The sequence below is a fragment of the Acipenser ruthenus genome, chromosome 1 (genome assembly GCF_902713425.1).
Source record: "Acipenser ruthenus chromosome 1, fAciRut3.2 maternal haplotype, whole genome shotgun sequence".
Classification (NCBI taxonomy): Eukaryota; Metazoa; Chordata; class Actinopteri; order Acipenseriformes; family Acipenseridae; genus Acipenser; species Acipenser ruthenus.
In genome coordinates, this window is record NC_081189.1 from 83,962,977 (window position 1) to 83,987,917 (window position 24,941).

General features: G+C 37.3%; 1 protein-coding gene across 2 annotated transcripts in view; it reads left to right on the forward strand.

The window, feature by feature from the left end:
• The window catches only part of LOC117421526 (follistatin-related protein 5-like), a 239,073-nt gene that overhangs the window by 154,889 nt on the left and 59,243 nt on the right, over positions 1 to 24,941 (forward strand). For both annotated transcript variants that reach the window (XM_034036037.3, XM_059031278.1), the window contains exons 8-9: positions 9,010 to 9,130; positions 22,487 to 22,648. In XM_034036037.3, coding sequence (XP_033891928.3) covers positions 9,010 to 9,130; positions 22,487 to 22,648 — 283 coding nt within the window. The remainder of the gene's footprint in view (positions 1 to 9,009; positions 9,131 to 22,486; positions 22,649 to 24,941) is intronic.

Consider the following 24,941-nt stretch of genomic DNA (forward strand, 5'->3'; position numbering starts at 1 on the left):
TCAATTAAACGTAGATTCACAGCCCTAATATATATATATTTTAGTTATATTAATGAAATGTAACTTTTATATGTTCCACAAACACACACAGAAATATTATTATTATTATTATTATTATTATTATTATTATTATTATTATTATTATTTATTTTTTAGCCGACACCCTTATCCAGGGTGTATCCTTATCCACCCTTATCCAGACTGTATCCTTATACAGTCGTAAACAAAAATACATTTCAAGAATCACAGTAAATGTATTAATACAATTAAGAGCAAGATAAAATACGATGACTTCGGTTCTAGCAAGTACAAGTATATGACAAAATACGATTCTACAACGGAGCAGATAACAGTGTCAGTGATAGTTACATCAGGATATAATTAAATACAAAATACTACAGATTAAATAACACTTGTGACAGATTACAGTACTCTGTAAAGTACAGGATTAAATGCAGTAAAATAGGGAGCAGATAAGAGCAAGTAAAGCACATTAAGGAAGAGTGATAAAGTGTCTAGAGGGAAAAGAGGAGTTCTACAGGTGCTGTCTGAAGAGGTGAGTCTTGAAGAGGCGCCAGAAGGTGGTCAGGGACTGGGCAGTCCTGACATCTGTAGGAAGGTCATTCCACCATTGCGGGGCGAGGGTGAAGGAGCGGGCTCTGGAGGCAGGGGAGCGTAGAGGATGTACAGCCTGTCTTCTAGTGCAGGAGGAGCGGAGAGGTCGAGTGGGGGTGTAGGGAGAGATGAGGGTCTGGAGGTAGCTGGGTGCAGTCTGGTCAAGGCATCTGTAGGCGAGTACAAGAGTCTTGAACTGGATGCGAGCGGTGATCGGGAGCCAGTGGAGTGAGCGGAGCAGTGGAGTTGCGTGAGAGAAGCGAGGCAGAGAGAACATCAGGCGAGCAGCGGAGTTCTGGATGAGCTGGAGCAGACGGGTGGTGGACACAGGGAGGCCATCCAGGAGGGAGATGTAGTAGTCTAGGTGGGAGAGTACCAGGGCCTGGACCAGGAGCTGGGTGGAGTAGTTGGTGAGGAAGGGTCGGATTCTTTGTATGTTGCTCAGTAAGGATCAGCAAGTACGTGCCAGAGTGGAGATGTGCTGGGAATAAGAGAGGCAGGGGTCCAGGGTGACTCCGACTCTCTCTCTAGCCGTCCTCCAGCATGCACGTGACCAATAAGAGTCGCAGGTGTTTAGCTAGCGCGATCACGGGGCAAGTGGATTGGATTTTAAACTGTAAAATAGCCATTTTTATTTATGTATTTATTTTAACCAGGCTGCGGGCCCCCTCTGCAGCGCAGGGCCCTGGACAAATGTCTCGGTTGCCCCCCCATTAAATCCGACCCTGTTCAGAGGCATTCTTTTCCTACTTAGTAAGCAGACACGGACATTTAAATATCCCCTCCCCTAAATTACTATGAATTGAGTTATCTGCATTGGTACAACCGATTTTTTTTCCTAAATCAGAACTGCATAGAAACACATTTCCTGAAAAGTACGGCAAACAGGTTGTGAGGAAAACTGTCATGACTTGCATGTAAACGCCACTATAGTCTTTTATGCCAAAGGGACTGTCATTTTAAAATGTGTATTTTTGTTTTATAAATATGCAAAAGTATGTTTTTCCTCCATTTTAAAAGAAAGGTATCATTACCTCTTTTTATTCTGAACTGAATTCTGATCAATTTTTCATCTTTGTACACCCCTCACGTTTTTTCCACTATGTATAAAATGTACAGCACATTAATAGACCTACGCATAAGCCAGTATGAATGTGTTATGTTCAATTTATAAGTAAATCAGTTTTGTCTCTATTCTAGCCTTCCTGGAACAATGGGATTTAAAAATATCCTCTAACCCTATAGGATACAGTACAATGACCCCTTGAAATGTGTTGGATGACCACATACTAACAACATAGTTCTTGCATTTTATGTAAGTTAAATTTGTTAGAACTAAGGGAACGCATTAAATAAAAACAAGTTGGTTTGGTCATTGTCCAAGGCATGGTCATGAACATTTTAGGGATTAAAAAAAATGTATTTTACGTTCATATTAGACATTACTGGTAGCCTCCTGACAATCGGTGGTCCAGCATTCAACTTTGCAAATTACTGCATGTATAAAAAAGTGATTACAGTGAAAAATACAAACAAAAACTAAAATTAGACTTCTCATTTACAGCTGACTTGCTGGTTAAAAAAGCTACTCTCTAGGTATAGATCTTACTATTTGACATTGACATTATGGGGGATAATATCTGATCTCTTCAAACCAACATAGGAAAACTCAAAAGGATGTAGGAAATTAACACCATAAAATCATTACATTACATTAGTTGTGTAAACGTATTAAACAACAATGTTTTGTAGTATGCACTTCTGCAATTATAACTATTTTTGGCAAATAAAATAACGTACCAGTACAAGCAGTCTGTTTGAGATTACCCTTACAGACCCAAGCTGTTAATAGTAAAAAATGTATCTGTAGAAAACATTCTTGTTGATACAGTGCAAGATTAAAGTGTTGTAGTAGCAAAAATCATAATCTGAATTTGATTGAAATTTACATACATGGTTAAGAGGAAAAATACTACTTCAGACAGACAGCAATATATTTAATCACTCTTGTACCAAATGTAAATATATAGTTTAAATAGTGTTTTGTTTTCAACAGGAAAGGTTTTAAACATAAAATAAGTTAAAATGACTTAACAGTGTGTGTTTGATACTAAGCCTTAGTCTGTTACTAAGGCTACCTCCCCCAAGGGCTAGCTTTGGTGCCACAATAGCACATATGGGACTAGAGCCACAGGGACAAAAGAAGAGCCATAAGACTTCACGCCTCAGTTGTCTTCCCTAGATGACAATGTCTTTGTTAATAATAAAGCTACTGCTACACATTTGCGCCACATAACACTTCATCTGAATAATTTATATAAATTAAAATACATCAAACATGCACCATTTAACAACACAGAATATGCATTAGGAAATTAATGTTTTGGAACATAACCAGTAACCTGGACAGAACTGAAATATGAAATTGAAATAAAAATAAAAAGTTATCATAAAAGTGATAATGCTGCTGTTAATACCATACAATATTTACAAGAGCATGTTCTGCTCAAGCTGCAGGTAAACCACCAAAACACTGATCTAACAACATTCAAATGTATACATTAGATGAAATTAAGGCTGCAAATCAGAAACTGAGGTTTTGCAAAAATCTTTATTATTCATAAGCATGATTTGCATGAGTACAAATCAGGTGTCCTCAGAGTTGGTAAAAAGCAGAGGACATCTTGTAACCCCCACGGTAAATTCAAAATAAGATGCCATGTTGTGGCCAGAGAGCATGGTTTGAAAACAATGAACTGGGTGTAAATAACTCATTTCGTTATACCTTCTTTTCCAAATTCTAGAATAACCATTTCATCCCTTGAGTGATGTGTATTTGCATGGACCGTTCAAAGCATCCATTTTGTAAGAGTTGCCAATTATTTTTTTGTATTTATTTGTATTAAAAGTGTGGCTTGTTTCAGTTTGGCTTGTTTAACACAAATCATTAAAATAAAACATGGTCAACTGAGGACAGAGAAAAATGCAGTAAGAAACAAGAACATTCAAAAACAGAAATTCTTTGCAGCCATTCAAATAATTAAATACTATTCAAATAATATTCTTTCAATTATTTGTATTCACTATGCATTATATAACAAAATATTTTATAGGTTGCTGTAAGATACAAGCTGCTTTTCACTCCACCCGTCAGAGTGGCTAAAAAGATTCTACAGTATATATTATGTTCAAGCTTCTGTCAAGTTATTCAATATGAAGTTAAATCACCTTAAGCCACACAATTTTCACAGGTAACACAAAAAATCATGCATGATATTTATTGAAGTACTTAAAATAAAAACAACGTATTGGAATGTGATCTGAATGCTTCCATTAAAGATTGTGCACTTACGTCCTTTCTGTATAATGGCTGTTTTGTAAAATGTTATCTCAATATTGATTTCCGGCTACAGTATACAGTGCTACCCAGTTATAATGTGACCTGTTATAGTGAAGAATCAGTTATAACATGGTAAGGTAATGGCTTCCATTTCCCCCATGATGCAATTTGACTTGCAAACGGGTGAACGTTCCAAATACTTTAAGTGATCCTGGTGATGTTATCGTGAATTATGCTAGGATAAATTGTAATAGAAACGCAAATAAAAAAGAAAAGAAAACCTACAAAACTGTGATTTTGTTTTATTGTTGTTTTTACGTTACCGTATTTAAACATATTTAAGTTGAAACTGGGACATATACAGACGTGCTCAGATTTGTTGGTACCCTTACAGCTCATTGAAATAATGCTTCATTCCTCCTGAAAAGTGATGAAATTAAAAGCTATTTTATCATGTATACTTGCATGCCTTTGGTATGTCATAGAATAAAGCAAAGAAGCTGTGAAAAGAGATGAATTATTGCTTATTCTACAAAGATATTCTAAAATGGCCTGGACACATTTGTTGGTACCCCTTAGAAAAGATAATAAATAATTGTATTATAGTGATATTTCAAACGAATTAGTTTCTTTAATTAGTATCACACATGTCTCCAATCTTGTAATCAGTCATTCAGCCTATTTAAATGGAGAAAAGTAGTCACTGTACTGTTTGGTATCACTGTGTGCACCACACTGAACATGGACCAGAGAAAGCAAAGGAGAGAGTTGTCTGAGGAGATCAGAAAGAAAATAATAGACAAGCATGGTAAAGGTAAAGGCTACAAGACCATCTCCAAGCAGCTTGATGTTCCTGTGACAACAGTTGCAAATATTATTAAGAAGTTTAAGGTCCATGGAACTGTAGTCAACCTCCCTGGGTGCAGCCGCAAGAGGAAAATCGACCCCAGAGTGAACAGAAGGATAGTGCGAATGGTAGAAAAAGAAACAAGGATAACTGCCAAAGAGATACAAGCTGAACTCCAAGGTGAAGGTACGCCAGTTTCTGATCGCACCATCCATCGCTTTTTGAGCGAAAGTGGGCTCCATGGAAGAAGACCCAGGAGGACTCCACTTTTGACAGAAAAACATAAAAAAGCCAGACTGGAATTTGCTAAAATGCATATTGACAAGCCACAATCCTTCTGGGAGAATGTCCTTTGGACAGATGAGTCAAAACTGGAGCTTTTTGGCAAGTCGCATCAGCTCTATGTTCACAGACGAAAAAATGAAGCTTTCAAAGAAAAGAACACCATACCTACAGTGAAACATGGAGGCTTGGTTATGTTTTGGGTCTGCTTTGCTGCGCCTGGCACAGGGTGCCTTGAATCTGTGCAGGGCACAATGAAATCTCAAGACTATCAAGGCATTCTGGTGCGAAACGTACTGCCCAGTGTCAGAAAGCTCTGTCTCAGTCGCAGGTCATGGGTCCTCCAACAGGATAATGACCCAAAACACACAGCTAAAAGCACCCAAGAATGGATAAGAACAAAACATGGGGACTATTCTGAAGTGGCCTTCTATGAGTCCTGATCTGAATCCTATCGAACATCTATGGAAAGAGCTGAAACTTGCAGTTTGGAGAAGGCACCCATCAAACCTGAGACAGCTGGAGCAGTTTGCTCAGGAAGAGTGGGCCAAACTACCTGTTAACAGGTGCAGAAGTCTCATTGAGAGCTACAGAAAACATTTGATTGCAGTGATTGCCTCTAAAGGTTGTGCAACAAAATATTAGGTTAGCGGTCCCATCATTTTTGTCCATGCCATTTTCATTTGTTTTATTATTTACAATATTATGTTGAATAAAAAATCAAAAGCAAAGTCTGATTTCTGTTAAATATGGAATAAAAAATGGTGGATGCCAATTACTTTTGTCAGTTTCAAGTTATTTCAGAGAAAATTGTGCATTCTTTGTTTTTTGTGGAGGGGTACCAACAAATTTGAGCACGTCTGTAATACTTATAAAGCTCCCGTGCTTGCACTGTAATTTTTTTTTCTAAAAGTAAAAACTAATTGTACGTGAATGTTACAAAACAAGTACGAAACAATACAAGTGTGTATAAACGTCTTTGGATTCTGTGTAATTTACCTTAGCAGGGAAGCAGTAAGCTTGCCTCAGCCAGCATTAAGAACATAAGAACATAAGAAAGTTTACAAACGAGAGGAGGCCATTCAGCCCATCTTGCTCGTTTGGTTGTTAGTAGCTTATTGATCCCAGAATCTCATCAAGCAGCTTCTTGAAGGATCCCAGGGTGACAGCTTCAACAACATTACTGGGGAGTTGGTTCCAGACCCTCACAATTCTCTGTGTAAAAAAGTGCCTCCTATTTTCTGTTCTGAATGCCCCTTTATCTAATCTCCATTTGTGACCCCTGGTCCTTGTTTCTTTTTTCAGGTCAAAGAAGTCCCCTGGGTTGACATTGTCTATACATTTTGGGATTTTGAATGTTTGAATCAGACCGCCGCGTAGTCTTCTTTGTTCAAGACTGAATAGATTCAATTCTTTTAGCCTGTCTGCATACGACATGCCTTTTAAACCCGGGATAATTCTGGTTGCTCTTCTTTGCACTCTTTCTAGAGCACCAAAATCCTTTTTTTAACGAGGTGACCAGAACTGAACACAATATTCTAGGTGAGGTCTTACAAAAGCATTGTAGAGTTTTAACATTACTTCCCTTGATTTAAATTCAACACTTCTCACAATATATCCGAGCATCTTGTTAGCCTTTTTTATAGCTTCCCCACATTGTCTAGATGAAGACATTTCTGAGTTAACATAAACTCCTAGGTCTTTTTCATAGTTCCCTTCTTCATTTTCACTATCTCCCTTATGATATTTATAATGCACATTTTTATTGCCCGCATGCAATACTTTACACTTTTCTCTATTAAATTTAATTTGCCATGTGTCTGCCCAATTCTGAATGCTGTCTAGATCATTTTGAATGACCTTTGCTGCTTCAACAGTGTTTGCCACTCCTCCTATTTTTGTGTCATCTGCAAATTTAACGAGTTTGCTTACTATACCAGAATCTAAATCATTAATGTAGATTAGGAATAGCAGAGTACCTAATACTGATCCCTGTGTTACACCACTGGTTACCTCACTCCATTTTGAGGTTTCTCCTCTAATCAGTACTATCTGTTTTCTACCTGTTAACCACTCCCTAATCTATGTGCATGCATTTCCTTGAATCCCTACTGCGTTCAGTTTGAGAATTAATCTTTTATGCGGGACTTTGTCAAAAGCTTTCTGGAAATCTAAATAAACCATGTTGTATGCTTTGCAGTTATCCATTTTCAATGTTGCATCCTCAAAAAAGTCAAGTAGGTTAGTTAGACACGATCTCCCTTTCCTAAAACCATGCTGGCTGTCTCCCAGGATTTTGTTACCATATAGGTAATTTTCCATTTTGGATCTTATTATAGTTTCCATAAGTTTACATATAATAGAAGTCAGGCTTATTGGTCTGTAGTTACCTGGTTCGGTTTTGTCTCCCTTTTTGTGGATTGGTATTACGTTTGCTATTTTCCAGTCTGTCGGTACAACCCCTGTGTCAAGAGACTGTTGCATGATCTTGGTTAGCGGTTTGTAAATAACTTCTTTCATTTCTTTGAGTACTATTGGGAGGATCTCATCTGGCCCAGGGGATTTGTTTATTTTAAGAGCTCCTAGTCCCTTTAACACTTCTGCCTCTGTTATGCTAGTTATTTAAAATTGGATAGGAACAGGTCGACATGTCGGGCATGTTGTCCGTGTCCTCCTTTGTAAAAACCTGTGAAAAGTAATCATTTAATATATTTGCTATTTTTTTTTCTTCATCTATGATTTTGCCATTTGTGTCTCTTAGACATTTAACATCCTCTTTGAATGTTCTCTTGCTGTTATAATATTGGAAAAATATTTTGGAATTGGTTTTAGCCCCCTTAGCAATATTGATTTCTATCTCTCTCTTGGCCTTTCTAACTTCCTTTTTGACTTGTGTTTGCAGTTCCAAGTACTCTTTCTGTGTACTTTGTTTTTGGTCCCTTTTAAATGCTCTGTAAAGTCACTTTTTTTAATTGACCTCTTAAACCATTTTGGCCATTTTGTTTTAGATTTAGATTTGTCTACTTTTGGGATGTAATTGTTTTGTGCCTCTAGTACTACATTTAAAAAAGAAAAGCCATCCTTTTTCTGTGGATGTTTTCTCTATTTTACTCCAATCTACTTCTGTTAGTCTCCGTTTCATACCTTCATAGTTTGCTTTTCTAAAATTGTAAACCTTAGCTTTAGTCATTACTTTTGGGGGGTGGGGGGAATGAAAGCAATGGAGGATGCCCACATCAGCGCGAACAGAGCCTAGTGAGACAAGCTGCTCTGTGAATGTGCAAGACTGTGTTTGTTGTTTTTGGTGTGGCCCAGGCTAACGGGCCGAAAATAATCGTCCCAATAAACCAACTATTCGAGTACCTGCAAATTGTGTGTGTCTCCTCCTTCATTTTCCACTGTACTCTGCAATATTAATTTGGCTTGTGGGCGTTGTATTTGTATTTCATTTCGGGAACAAAAATGCCAATATTCGTTTTAAGGCAAAACACAAATAATGCAGTGTCTTAATTATGGACCCTGACAACTGCATTATAATGGGGTAGCACTGTAGTTTCCTTATTGGGCTTGAGTTTGGTTTGTATGTGTTTGGAAACTAATTTATATTCCACATGGCACCCTATATATTCTGAATTGTATTTGCAGCATCTGCTTCATAACGTATTCTGATTCCCCTGATTTTTCTAGAGATATCCAGCCTGTAACATAGCTATTATACAAATAGATAACGTAAAGTCAGCTCTATGTAGGGATCCAAATGTTCATAAAGGCTATTTGACTAGTATTTAAAATGACTTTATACTCAAACTTAAGATCAGCTGTTAATTGCTTTGTATTTCTTTGTTTGTTCCTTGGAGTTTCTGTTACTTGAATTGCTTAGTGTGAAGACAATAATAACTGCATAGTGCAATTTCCTTTCCTATAGGATTTTGGAGATGATGGGTCGCTGTATATTACCAAGGTTACCACAACCCACATGGGTAACTACAGCTGTCATGCAGATGGCTATGATAAGCTGTATCAGACTCATGTTCTCCAAGTGAATGGTAAGAAAAAACAATTTTACCAATATCAATACTGTATTAATGCAGAAAATAATTACAGCATATAATATATATATATATATATATATATATATATATATATATATATATATATATATATATATATATATAGGCTCTGTGCCATCCGGGCAGCAATTTAATGGCATGTTTAAATGTTTAAGACTGTACTGGAGCAATACACTGAAAAAATATGTAAGTGAAACTCTATGATAAAAGTCTGACTTAGTGGATGCTGTGACAAGAAATTGATCTGTGTTTTATGTATGTTTTAAATTCCTTCTCAGTGACAACATATATGTGCGCCATTCCGTTGGCTGAAAAGGTTGAAAAAGTCGAACAGTCTTGACCACAATTCAGACAATAGGTGTACTTAACTGTTTTCAGATGTTTCATAAAAGCAACAAGCAACACTTTAAGTTTGTTTGGGGAAAAAAAACACACATTTCCAAACAGGATGCAATGCTGCAACAGGACGTTTAAATGCAAACACAGCCTGAGACTGAGTTGAGAATCTGGCTATTTTCAAGAAGTGTGGATTTGAAGCAACAGCTTAGCATTGTCACAGGTTTTGTCTTTACTTTCTGGGTGTTCCCTGCTTTTTTGTTTTATCCTCAAGTTCACCTATAATTTTTAATCGGCACTGTTGGAAAACATGAAACAAGTATTGAATAGCAGTTTGCTACGCATGAGGAATGACGGCTGTATTCAAGTGATTTAACATTGGATAGAAAAAACTGTTAGTTCCAAAAATGCAAGCACTGCTGTGATAGATGAAGGCTGCAATATGGTAGAGAAGTTAAGATTATTTTGTGTCAAAGCAAATGGCTGGCCAGCAGCACACGGCTGTATAAACAAGTCCTTTGATCTCCAGTCCTGACATGAAAGAAGTTTGCTCTTCGGGAGTCCACTGGGGTATAAAACTAGTTAACAGGTTTTTGCTTAGAAAATACAGCTGGTTTATGACGGGGTCATAAAGCTAATTTTCAAGGGGACCAAAGAACCAGGCTCTAAGACTTCAGAGAGATCCAAAGAGATAGTGCCACTGGGATCAAAGTGTCTTAGGCAAATCGGAGAGATAGGAACAAGGAAGATGACAAAAACCAGATGTATGGACCTTTGTGACACCAGGGTCTGAAGAAAGCACTGAGTTCAGAGATCTTCACACTAGAACACACACACACACACACACACACACACACATACACACACTCACACAAAATGGAATATATGGCAACAGGATAATGAGTTGTACCTTTTCTATTGGTTAAGTGTCAGAGAAAGAGGAGGAGAGAGACACCTATGCAGAAGGGTATTTAATGTCATGCAACAATTGTAAGAACGAGTATTCTGTGTCCTGTACCTGGGACCAGACTCCCTGCATATTTCAATAAACCTAACAACTGACTGAAGAAAAGGACTCTGTGCAGTTTCTTGAATCTACTTACTCACCATCCTTTTTTTAAGTTACATCAGGCACAATGATTGCAAATCACTGTGTTGCGTTTATTGTTCTAACTCTATTTCAGCTGCTTCACTACAAAAATTAATTGTTAAAATAAATATATTAAGTCACATGAACAACCAGAGGTAGAGCATGTACCCGAAACAGCTAGTTATAGCCAGAGTCAATGCGGCAAGAGAAAATTCAGAATTACATTGATCTTGATAACAAAGCTAATGGGCACATTGAACTCAGGAATTGTGACAACAATTGTGGCCTACTGCAAAAGGGGTAAATAAATTAGGCTTAAATGAAAGACATTTCTAACTGTTTCTAGAGTGTTTGAGACTGTACCATTCATGCTATTATCTAGTGCCATTGTAACATCTTCCACATGATTGGCATCATATCATTTTACGAGTAAGGATGTAATTGCATTACAGAAATAACAAGAAACTACAGATACACTCCACTTATAATGTATCCCGTTAGAGCGAAATTATGCCTACAAGAAGTGGTTGATCCCTGCCAAAGTACATTGGTTTGAAACGAACAAACGCAGTATATAACATAGTGTGCTTTAAAATTGGGGTTGTTTTTAATGTTTTTCACTACTGATTTTCTTTGCCCTACTCATATTTCTACTGTGTTCTACATTATTAAAGTTTTCAAATTAGGCATCAGTCTCTGACAGAGGAAATGAGCTGCCAGATAATACCATAGCGGCAGCTAGATGCCGTGAGCCAATTGCCATAGTAAACAGCAGTGAGGGCATTAATGCCACTATGAACCAAACAAATCTTTTTTTGTGCATGAGGAGTTTTTAAAGTGGATTTCTTAGACTGCTTGAAATTTACAGTATATTGCCATTCATAGCAAGTTTCAAGATTCGAACCATTATTTATGAAATAATGATTCATACAGTTCCTTGGAGCCAGTTATGTATAAGAGGTGTGTACCTGCTGTTTCTCATAGTGTGTGTATATATATATATATATATATATATATATATATAGCCAAAAGTTTTGCATCACCCAATAGAATGAAACCTGCTGAATAATGTTACGTTAACATATTGAATTACATACCGCTTTGTAGTTTTCCAAATCTAACATGAAATACTGTACTACTACTATAGCTTCCGGTAGACTTTTGCAGTATAATGTTGTAGTTAATTAGATTACTTGATGTTAAATAAGATATAAATTATGTTCATATAGTTTTTTTTTTATTTTTAAATGATGTCTCAATCCAAAAATTCTAGGTGATGCAAAACATTTGGCCATAGCTGTATATTTCATAGTGTTTTATTCATATTTATATTATAAAGAAAGGAATATCTGTATGATGCAGTGGCTTTTTAATCAAATTGCATTGAGAATACACAACACAGCTGCAATTAGTCTCAAAGTCGTAGCTCTGCCAAGTGTTGCATTACCACTTGTCCAAGCTTTCCAATTATCCTTGATTATAATATCCTGTATAACTTGTTTTGGTGTCATCTAGCAGACCCTAATATATTATTCATCTATACTGAGATATGAAATATACATATACAACTTCAGTATGGGAGTACTCAGTGATGCAGTATAGGATTTGTTTTCCCCTTTAACGGAGTAGTTGGAAGCCTAGATCAGTCATTGTTGACCTTGTATACCCAGTCAGTGTTACATTCCAATATAAGTCTAATAAAAGTTGTTTTATTGTATCACAGACTATACGATTCACAAAGAATAACATAACATTATTCATGAAGGGCTATGGCAAGGGTACATTCACCAGAAGACACTAAAATAACGTACCCCCTCACTGTGAAAACAATTGCACACAATCATAAGTTGTCATGGCTAATTAATTAAAATGTTTATTTATTGGTGTCAGGGTTGGAGTGGTGCGGGTAAGGATCCAATGTTCACAACAGTCGGTGTATGTACAATCAGTCCTTTTAATTTAAACAAAACAATCCCATCTACCAGCAATGGTATTGGGAATAAACAGTGGGCTCGCAGTCCCAAACAAAAGGTTCCCAAAACAATAAACAATCCACAATAAATACAGTTCAGTCCCAGGGTGTGAGTGCCCGTACTCCGTGGTGCTGTCTCAAGTTGTGGGGATGTAGCAGTGCTGGTTCTCCGGGTGGTAATGCTGGCTCCAAAGCTTCAGCTCCCAAATACATCTCCGTCTGCTCACCAAATAAAAATAAAAAAAACAACAATGTCCCATCGTCTTTACTATATCAGTCTAACGGGCCGTTCTCACGTGGCTGCGATCAGTACGTCACCACAGCTGATTATAATAGAGCTGTTCAGCAGTCTTCAGCAGTTCAGCTATGCCCTTTCACCAAGATGGCCGACTATCGGTTCCATTCTACCATCGAGCCGGCCCATCCCTGTGAAGGTGTATCACCAACCTTACTTCGCGCCCTTCCTGGCTATGCTAGCCTTCTTTTTTTACACAAGTATGGGTCATCAATCAATCAATCAATCTTTATTTTATATAGCACCTTTCAAATTGGACCACCACCCCAAAGCACTTTGGAAAGCAAGAGAGAACAAGTGGGTCTTTTTTTATATAACTTTGGTTATTGGTTTTTATGATTTTTAACAAGGAAACAATTATTACATTGATAACTGTAGTGATACACAAGTAAAAAAGTTGAGAGAGAGAGAGAGAGAGATTGCTTCCAACCAAATAGAATGCATTGTCTAGCCAATAGATTTGCAAAGAGTTGATAGAGTAGGGCAATGCAGAGACAGTATAATAGTATACATTTTAGATATAACTCCTCTACCGTCCGGGTGGATATCCAGTAAGGAATCAATAGTGGATTTGAAAGGTTGCAGAGGAAATTGAGCCAGTTTATTACACACAGTGTCACATATTTGCAAATAATGGAAAAAGTGTGTTTGTGGTAAGTGAAACTTCTGGGAGAGTTTGTAAAATGATGACAAATTATTGTCAATGTATAAATCTCTCAGTGACTTAATACCATTTCTGTACCATACACTAAAAGCAGAATCTACCACCGAGGGGGGGACACATGGTTTATGTCTACAGGGGCAGACGTAGACATAGATTGTAGCCCAAATTTCCGCCTAAATTCCGGAGGGATTGACATACCAGTGGATTAACACTAAACTGAGAGACAGAGAGGGGAAGGGACGAGCATAAAAGTGAAGTACCCTGACCAGAAGCAGCTTCCATGACCAGCCATGCAGGCCTGTCTAGTTGGGGATGAGATTGCAACCAGTGCAATAAATTCTGAATGTTAGCCGACCAATAATAAAGTTGAAAACTAGGTAAGGCCATACCCCCTGTTGGTTTTGTTCTCTGGAGGAAGTCCTTGCGAATTCTGGGACATTTTTTATTCTAAATAAATGAGGAAACGGTTTTATCCAGGGTATTGAAGACATTTTTGGTGATAAAAACAGGGCTACATTGAAAGAGAGAATGTAATTTAGGGAGTGTGTTCATCTTGATTTAATGCGGTCAGCCAGTGACAGGAAGAGTGGAGATTTACCACTCTGCATTGATCTAACAGCCTCATTTATTTCATCTGGAGATAATTGCTCCACTAGGTGGGCTTTAGATTGTGGATCAACAGTTGGAATAGAAAGGTTCTCAAAAAAAGACTCAATTAACAAAGGATCTGTAGGTGATTCAGATTTGCAGCTGGTCTGTTGTAGGCTGGCCTGACAGTAAATTAATTTGTGGGATCAGATGTGCAGCTGCAGACTGACGCAACTGGTGTGCCAAAACTTTGCTGGCCTTATCACCATGTTCATATATTGCATGTCGAGATTTAATCATTAATTGTTCTGCCTGTTTTGTGGACAGCAGGTCAAATTCAGTTTGCAAGGACAATCGTTGTTTGTAGCGATCTGGAGTTGGAGAGTTATCATGCTGTTTATCTGACTGGAAAATAAGGTCAGTTAATTCTAACATTCGACCTGTTCAGACTTTATTGGTTCTAGGACTGTACAAAATGATATGCTTTTAGGGTTTCCCAAAGTGTGGCTGAGGATATCCCTGGAGTTGAGTTGACATCTAGGAAAAAGTCTATTTGGGAAAAAATAAATTGGACACATTTTTGATCTGAGAGCAAGAGGGGGTTAAACTGGGATTTGTGAATTAGGATTGCTGCTCCTTGAGCCTTGCCATTAAACTTGGAATGAAATAGCTGCCCCACCCAAGACTTACATATACAAAAGTGGTCCCGGAGAAAAGCATTGCCCACTTTGAGTTGCTGAAGGTGAGAAAGCACCTTATTGTGTTTTATTGGTTGATTAAGCCCCTTTACATTCCAGCTTAAAAAATTTAACCAGTGTGTAGGCTGCATACTTTACAGTGCAAGTCCCACAACTAAACAATGTAAAAACTAGTAATCCTTGAAAAATAGATAGCTAAGGTTACCCAGATACAAACCCATCTGGGTTTTTCAAATATCCCACATCCAGAGTAATAGGTATTAAATAAGAACAGCAGCAGTAATAGTTTAGTAACAATCACTCAGCCTATAATTTTTTTTTTTTTTAGTTAGAAATACATTTAAAAAAAAAAAAAAAAAATATATATATATATATATATATATATATATATATATACACACACACACAGTATATATGTATATATATATATATATATATATATATATATATATATATATATATATATATATATATACACATACACACATACATACACACCTACACATACATACACTTAAATAAAATTAAAAACATAAATAATAATATTAATAATAATGGCAACAATAATAATGACTTCTTTTTTTCCCTTCCCCTTCCTCCAAGTCAATCGCAATTACATGCAGCGGATAAACCATTTTAGTAGATATCTATGCAAGACCTTGTAATAGATAGCACAGACAGCTGAGTGGTCCCTCCGCTGCGCCAGTTACCATTTTGCATCATGGGAAATGTAGTGCAGAAGTTGTTATTAGCAATACAAATCACACAGGATATTAACAAGAATCCACAAAATAACTAAGTCAAGCCCTCGCAGACTGCACCAGCAATAATAATAACCCGCACACACAGAAAACTCAGTGACCCACACACACTAAGCATACTGTATATACATACAACCCCAGCACGCAAACCAGTCATCCCAACAGTGGATCAACAGAGACTCCCTGTTATAGATGCACACACACACACGTAAAGGCCTGTACATACATGTGTACATACACACACAACAATAATACTAATAGTAGTAAAAAATAACAATAATAATAATCAGTTTTTCACATATATAGGCCCAACACATCGCTGTGTGCTCGAAATGTACACTCTTAATCACCTGTACATAAGTATATTTATAAAGTGAGAAACAAAAAAAACAAACAAAAAAAAATGCACAAAATGTAAGTTGTTAATACCAGCTGTTATCACTGTTATTGAGCAATTATACTGCAGCACAATGTACTGTATTACAAAAATGAAATAAATAAAAAGGCAGGGATTGAAAGAGTCTGAGTCTACCACACTACTTTGCACAGAGTTTGTTGTTTTCAGAGGACAGCAAGTTGTAGGTCATTTCAACTCCAGCAAGGTGGGTTTCAAAAGTATTCATGCATTCCTCCACCTCCTGTAGTTTTTCAGTGCATTCTGACAGCGTTGCTTAAATTGGGGCCGTTGCCATCTGAATCTCGGACCGAAGGGTTGCGATCTCATTCCTTATGATTTCCTTGACGATCCGTGTAAAATCATCACGCATAGCGGAATTGCAACTGGGACCCGCAGGGCTTTTTCCTGTACTGTAGTCCAACCTGGGAGCGGGGATAATCGGATCAGTGCTGCACAACTTTTTGCTGGCTTGTTTTGGTGGCATTGCAAGCTAAATTTAACTGGCAGCAGCAATAAATTCAAAGAACAGTTAGTTTTTAGAAGAAAATTGATTACATCGGACCACCATAGAGAAAGTTGCAGTAGTTGAGTCGAGAGGAGAGGAGAGAAATGCTTGACAGAGTATCTCCGCATCTGGGAGGGAAAGGTGGGGACGGCCTTTGGAGATGTTTCAAAGATGGTAGAAAGAAGATTTGACCATGGAGGAGATGTGGGCATCAAAGGAGAGGTTGCTGTCAAGAAGTACACCAAGGCTTTGTACAGTGGGGGAAGGCAGCAGATAGTTTCCGAGGTTCAGGGTAGCTATATTGAGATTCTTAAGTTGAGTTTTAGATCCTACTAGAAGGAGTTCAGATTTGCTAGTGTTGAGCTGAAGAAAATTGGCAGACATCCAGGCCTCAATGTCTTGAATGCAAGCCAAGAGCCGAACCAGGGGCTTTCAGGGTCGAGTTTTAAGTAGAGCTGGGTGTCATCAGCATAGGAGTGAAACATGAGGCTGTGTTGGCAGATGAGGTGACCCAAGGGAAGCATGTAGATGTTGAAGAGAAGAGGCCCAAGAACAGACCCTTGAGGGACACAACAAGTGAGTATGTGACACCACCACATCCAGCATAAAAAACAGACTGCATGCATCCGGATAGGTAATATGACATCCAGGAGAGACAGGTTCCGGAGATCCCAGCATACTTCTGAAGGCAGTCAAGAAGAATGCTATGATTTATGGTGTCAAAAGCGGCTTTTAAGTCATGGAGGATCAGCATCAGCATTAAGAAGGAGATCATTTACAATCCAGAGAGAGCAGTTTCAATACTGTGATGCGGCCGGAAGCCAGACTGCAGAGATTCAACCAGATTGTTATTCGTGAGATGTTTCATCAGCTGACTGGCAACAACCCTTTTGAGAGTTTTTGAGAGAAAAGGGAGATTGGAGATTAGATAAGACAGCCGGGTCGAGGGAGGGTTTTTTGAGTACTGGTGTAACTCAGGCAAGCTCAAGGGCTGCAGGAATCGAGCCAGGGACAGGGACAGGTTGAGAGTGACCTAATGGAGGGAGCATGATCAGACGCACAGAGATGGACAAGATTAGTCGGCTAGGGTTCCAAGGGGCATGTGGCAGTAGTTGATTTCAACAGTGGGCCAGAGATATCAGCAATGGAGAGAGGAGAGAAAGAGGAGAGAGCAGGAGGGGGTCCTGATATAGTGACTGTTTATTTTCTGTATGTATATGTTTTTGCTAGCTGGCTATTATTATTGCTTGCTTTCAGTTTGGTTATTCAATAGATCAAAGTATTGGAATTGGCAGTTTTTAACAATTATTGTTTAGGGTCATGAATAATCAGTCTTTCTATTTTCTTTGTATGACTTGGTGTATTGTGAAGAACAGCATGCTCTTTTAGGCTCCCTGGCATCTGGTGATCATCTATGGATATATTTATTCACCATTCAATAACCTTTAATTCACTGGTACCCTCATTAAATGAAAAGCATATTTCCTCAGTGGGAACACTTAAAAGCTCTTATGTGATGTAATGAAAGTGTGCGTTTCTGTGACCTTCGAAATCAGTTCCATTAACAATGACCTCAAAGCTCTTGCCATTTAAAACATAATTAAATATAAGATCTCTCATTAATTGGCCAAAAACTAATTATCTGGCCTTAGGAAATGTTGCCTAGCAATTGATGGTCAATGAAAAAACAAAATCTAATTTTGGTCTGCATATCCTCCTCCTACTAACACAAATACAGAGCACTTGAGGTTTGTTAGCTTACAAACAATGGCTGGTTGTTCTGCTGTGAGCTTGTACAATGAAAATGATGTTGGTTTCAATGCAGTCATTAAAAAGATTAATAAATACACTGAAATCAAGTTTTAATGTCAAGTTTTAACTTGTACTGTGATTCTTGAAATGTATTTTTGTTTACGACTGCAAGTCGCCCTGGATAAGGGCGTCTGCTAAGAAATAAATAATAATAATAATAATAATAATAATAATGAGAATGGGAGAAATATAATGCTCTTTCACTCAATAGAACAATACCTCCCTTTCATTATCATTTCAAATACCTAAATATGCAACCAACATCTTAGTTCTTAGAAGTGTATAACAAATTGGGGTAAGTGTACTAAGATGGGCCAGTCGCAGCGCAAACATACCGCAGTTTGAATTTTCATTACGACACTTAGCAAAGTATATATATGTTAATGAAAAGAGCTGCAATATATTAATTTAAATATTTGTTGCATCTTCTTAGCAAGATCTTTATTGCGAAAGTCTAGTGACATTGTTCAAATGTGGTTTGTCAAACTTGTACTTTACTTGAACAAAAGTTATTGTATTTCTTGCTCTTATTGTATTACTTGTATTGTAACGCTTGAAATGTTTTTGCTTACGATTGTAAGTCGCCCTGGATAAGGGTGTCTGCTAAGAAATAAATAATAATAATAATAATAATAAAATAAACAGTGGGAGTTGAGTTGTGGTTTGCTGCAGCAGAGGGTGCGCAAATGATAATCTCTATACATGCAAGGGTCCAAGAATCAAAATAACATTGTTTTTGTTAGGAGGTGTCAGGTTTAAAAAAATACAATAAAATCGCACACACATACATTTACAGTGGTCAGTGTATTTTAAATGTAGAAATAATTGCACTGAAATAACACTAATGTGTTTTGGGTAGGCTACACATTACATTATAAACACAAATATAAATCTGTACAGTACGCCTATACAGTATACAGTACGTTAGTAAAATCAAATGAACACCTAGCGCACTTTCTTTTTACTTTAGCCTGTAGGCAACCGGTATAGTAACACAAAATAAATAATTCTGCTGCATTGTACACGTTGGTCTACAATGTGAATAAAAGATTATTTTAAATTTAAACTATTATTATTATTATTATTATTATTATTATTATTATTATTATTATTATTATTATTATTATTATAACTTGGCAGCCTAGACAATTAACACAAAATAGATCATGGTGCCACACTGACAAGTTATGATGCTTACAGGAGGACAGTCAATTCTCGTTAATAAGAATTTCAAAGGACCAGCAACAGCCCCCTTTTTGAAAATTTATGCAGGAACGCCCATAATTACATATTCATCTACGCTTGAACCGCAAACAGAAACTGCTGCTGCAAAGTATTCCCTAAGAAGTCGCAAATAACATTGCGCTTGTTTAGTACATTTCACCCAAGACTTCTGACTCGTTTGCAACTGATTTGTGATTATTGTGACATAGTGTGATACATTTAATTATTTAAATAATTACAGAAAATGATATACTACATTTTAAAATAAATTGAATTATTGCATATTGTATCTTACTATGAACATAAAAAGTGCACTTGGTGCAGGGAACAGAAGACTTTTAGTTCTATGCATATTGCAAACAATATATTGGTTATATATATTGGTCTGTCCTTAGTGACTTAGTGACTTTCTGGAATGTCCATTTCAGAACAAAGTGGTCTCAGGAACAGGTACTGGGAACAGGCTTCTTGAATCAGAACTATTACTTCATTTATACAGCTTGCTTACCGCTATTTCTGTTTTGGTCTGTGATCTGAGCATGTCAGCTTTGTGCCCATTTAGCGCCACTTGTTGGTAGTTGTGGTTCCTGACAACACTAAACTAGGATAAGACCTCTGAAATTCATTGAAGTCAGGTCTCATGAGCCAACATCAAGTATAAGTCCCAGGGGTGCAACAGCCATCTGAAACCTGTATGCTGAAAATATGTTTTAATTTGTATAGGCATTCTTTTGAAGATCTTAAAAAGATGCAAGTTCCAAGTCAAATTCAAGTTTGATTTGTAGCCTTGAATTTGTATATCCAAATCGGGCATTTAGAGAAAAAATGTGTTCCAAAATGTACTGTATATTATTTTATCATAATGGTCCTGAGGTGTGGGGGGTGGCCCCTATATTAAACATGCAACTAATTTCAGGGGTAATTGGCTGCAGTGGTCCTCATCATTAGGGCACTAGTTTCCACCTGTTGATTATCTACTACGACAAGTACATCTATGCTAGATGAGATATTGTTTTAAATCTTATGTTTTGTATTATCCAGTAGGTAGTTGGAATGACTGAATACAGTACCAGTAGTGTCAGTTCACAAGCTTTCCGAGTATTTACTATTGGTACTTTACTATTAAAGAAAAAAATATTGTTTGAGGTTTGCTGGTAGGTGGGTGCATTGATTTAAACAACTCTGAGTTCATCAGGTTAAGCACAAAAGCCAAATGCTCTGTACTCCGTATTGCTCTGTGTGTTCCAGGCTGTGCTTTTATCAAACGAGCAACTCATATAAAGAAAAACCTCAATATGTTGTATTGTATTTGTAACTGTTTAGTAAATGCAGCTACCTTATATTAAAACACACTAAAAAAAAGATGTTTTACTCTTTTGTTTAAGCCCAAAAAGTAGTACATTGATTTACAAAATATCATGTTAAGGTGGGGCTCAGGAAAGGTCATGTGTGCATGACGATTCATTACCGTTTTGCTAATTTTGCGTCATGTTTTGTATCATTTACGGCACTTGTGACAGCGTGCATGAAGTGAAAGGAAAGTTTGCTTCTAAATGTTTTTTAAACCTCATTCCATTTAGAAAAACTTCCTCAATCATGCGTGTACCAGTAGAGGAAGTTGAAGTGATCACAACGAGCGATCCTATACCGTATATGCAAAAAAAAAAAAAAAAACACCACTCTACAGCAGGCAGTTCTCAGAAATCCTGCTAGGATGTCAACATGAAATGTGCTGCTTCTAAGTGGTCAAAAATAATGGACTAAAGGGGCTAACACTGCTTTTAAAACACAGTAACTATGAGGGCTACAGACAGAGAACATTTTTGAATTACTAAAAACTGATATCCTGTACGAAATCGGTGGGCTGACTGACCCTTACTCATGATTGCTTTTTACTGCATGTAATATGTTATATCTTAATATTTTTCCAGAAAACATGTTATTTTTTTGTTTTGTTTCAAAGAACACATGTATAGAAATGTTTTAAAGCTAGAAAATTGTTTTTTGTCTGTATGCCATACAAGACTAAAAAAAGCAGACGTTTATTATTTTTTGACAATTATTTGTGTTTTTATTGGCTACGTATGCAAAAAACAAATGAGGTGTGTCTTTACAAAAGTCCACAAAACAAAATTACATTTTTCAGACCACAAGAACAAGTCTAATTAAAATGCATTGCCCTGAATTTTAACCTTTGACCTTTTTTGTTTCCAGAATGCATATAAAATGGCCCAATCTTAAAGAATTGTTGGTATTTTAGTTTATGATTGGTGACAAAATGGAGAAAAAAAATCTATCTGTTAATTATTTTTAAAAGCTTTTCCTTGGCCCTACCTTAAGGTGTTAGGAGATAGGATGACTTTTTTTTTAACACACTTAGTTTAACTCCAATTTGGCATATGTCAACACCACAAAACCACCACAAAATTCATCACAATGCATTTCAGTATTTTTTTTTTGAGAGGTCCATAGCTGAATAGCATGGGTTTTCTGGTTAGGATTGGGGGAAGCTCTATTGACTCCTGTCGGCAATATGCCTATGGTAATTTGATTTATCCCAGAATTACCTCAGTATTTTTGATTTTGTGTTAGTGAGATAAAAGCTGCATAAGGATTTAGTTGGTAAAGAAATCCCAAATTGATTTCTCAATGTTGTTTTTACTAAGCTGGCCAAACAGCTGTAGCATAAACTACAAAAAATGTCCTTTCTAAAATGAATAGATTTTGGTAGTGTTAGATAAATCTTTTGATTTGCTTTTTCTTTCAATTCTGCAAGCTTTTCGGCTTTATCTTGGCCATTCTAAATTAAGGGATTTTACTTACATGTCTGCAGGAAATGTGCTAGATCCTGTACAAAATATGTTAGTGTACAGAGCAAGAAGTAAATTGTGAGCTTGGCACCCACATACTAAAACCTGTCACCTTAGTTTACGATTCTGTTAGACTTTAATGCCTGCTGACTTTGTTTTTTTTTTCTTCTCCCTATGCAGTTCCACCTGTCATCCAGGTGTACCCAGAAAGCCAAGCCAGAGAGCCAGGTGTAACTGCTAGCCTCAGGTGCCATGCAGAAGGCATCCCTAACCCTCAACTTGCCTGGTTAAAGAATGGCATTGATATAACACCACAACTATCAAAACAACTAACTTTACAGGGTAGGTTGTTTTAAATCAATGTTTTCCTTTTGATATTTGTAATACTTCCATATCTTGTTTGGGATATTAATATTGTTGTACTTTCATGCTAATAAACCTTGACAGTGCTTTATAGCTTGAGATTTGACTGCATTTATTTTACTGTGTAACCCCCTAAAAAAATGAAATCTTCAAAGCTGGCACTATTCTTTTGATATCTGATAACTGTCAGATTCCCTATATGGTATGGTCATAGGTCGACAAAACAAACTGACAGTATAGGCTACGCTACATCAGCATAGGATCGGCTTGTATGCCCTCCAAATTACCCTTTTTCTTCTCACTCTATAGCTCTCTGTGAGGTACACAGTAAGGTCAGCAGCTTCATAAAATAGCATTTAGAATATTATTTTCCATTCTCATTTTGGTGAAATCTGTGTAAAAGTTATCAATTATCCTCCTGCAAAAGACAACATCACTCGCTTTCTGTTGCAGAATATTGAAAACCGGATCAGTCCGGCAGAAAACCTGGTTGTATGAAAGTAGCATAAACATGAAATCAAAACTCTTCAGAGAGTTAATGAAGCCACTAGCTGCAGTGATGGCGTCATCATCAAAATCTAGCGAGTCCCTAATAGTGTCAAAGGTTTCTAGAAGTTGTAGACGTTTTGACAGCACAGTACCGACTGCCCTGGAAGTAAAATTCGAACAAGTTGGAGCAGTCGATGGAAGTCACCGGCTCCACAATGCTCAAGCATGCTCATTCACTTTGTTGATTTAGAAACAAAGCTTGCAAATCCGGCTAATGTAGCAAAGACATTTTTTTTCATTTTTGATGAACTTTGCTGCTTGATTAATCACCAAGTTAAAACAATGGGCATAACAGTGTATAAAAACAGCCAGAGCAACTGAAGCAACTAAAGCCCTTCATTTGGGATGCCATAGCTGAAGCACTGTCTTTCGTTTGTGCTACCAGTTTGTTTACATACTCCAGCTCATTCATTGCACGATCAATACAATTGAAAACGGACTGAGCGTTACAGCCTTCACTCACAATATAAAACCTGTAGACTCTCTCTTCTACATTTCCAGTCTCATCCACGTCTCAGGATAATTGACAACTGTAATCTGCAGGAGATGTCAGTAGTGTCCTCCACCTGCCATGCAAAAAACAGGGCAGCACCTATTATGTTTTTTCAGTTTCTTGCTGTAGATGACACCATTTTAGACATTCCAGTAAACACAGTTGATTCTCTTATGTGCGTGTCCATTATCTTGTCCTACTTTGCTAATAACATATTTCTCGATAATTCCCTTTATTCAATGATTCAGCACCTTCTTCATGCCCCCAAAAATGGCAACTCCTGTCTTGCGAAATAGGTAATTGCATCTAGTAGTTACTTTACCACATCTCTCGTCTTCTTAGCATTGTGTTCAGCAATTTGTATACGCAATCTTTCATCTAACACAGTGTCCATTCTGACTTCCCCAAGAAGCTAAAGTTGTACCTCTGCAGATACGCGACCGGGTGCTGTTGCATGTCTTTTTACAGCCCATGGAAGATTTTTCAATTCACTGTAACCCACGTAAATCCACGATTTTAAAAAGCAAACAAGGTCAGCAGAACACCTTTAATGTACCAAGGGTAATTAAATAGGCAATTCTGTTCAGGTCCTCCCTGTTGAAGAAGCTCCCGTTTCAGTTTTCGAACGACCTGTTTTTTATTCTTATTTTTTCCTCATTTGAAAGCAAGGAAAATGACCTATGTGGAAAAAAAATCTACAACGTTTTTGCCGTCAACCTTTACTTACAGAAAAAAAATGCAACAACTAGCTTACTGCATATGGATTTTGAAAGAATAGCCACACATGGCAACAGGCACGTCAAGATTAAGACTGATTGAGTGGTGGAGGCTAGCCTCAAAATGAGTTATGCTTATATTGTGTTAGCCAATTAAAATACAGTAGAACTTCACAGAGGGTGATTTACAGTTATAGAAGTGCATGGAATAAATGCAGAATTCCAGCCCATTTTGAGACTGCCAACACCTAGCCTAAAACATTGGTGGGATTTTGTCATGTTAGCCCATAGCAATACAACAGAACTTGGAAAGGATGATGTAAGGTTTGAAAATGTATGAAACGGGCGCCACAGACTAAACGGAAGCCACCCACGATTCATGGTTGACACAGATCAGTATGGTTATCGCACTGTAATTGTTTTGCCTTTACAGAATTACACATACCCTTAGCCTCCTTCAGGCCCTTTATGATGAGCCACCACTGTATATGATTTAGAACAGAACGCTGCCATT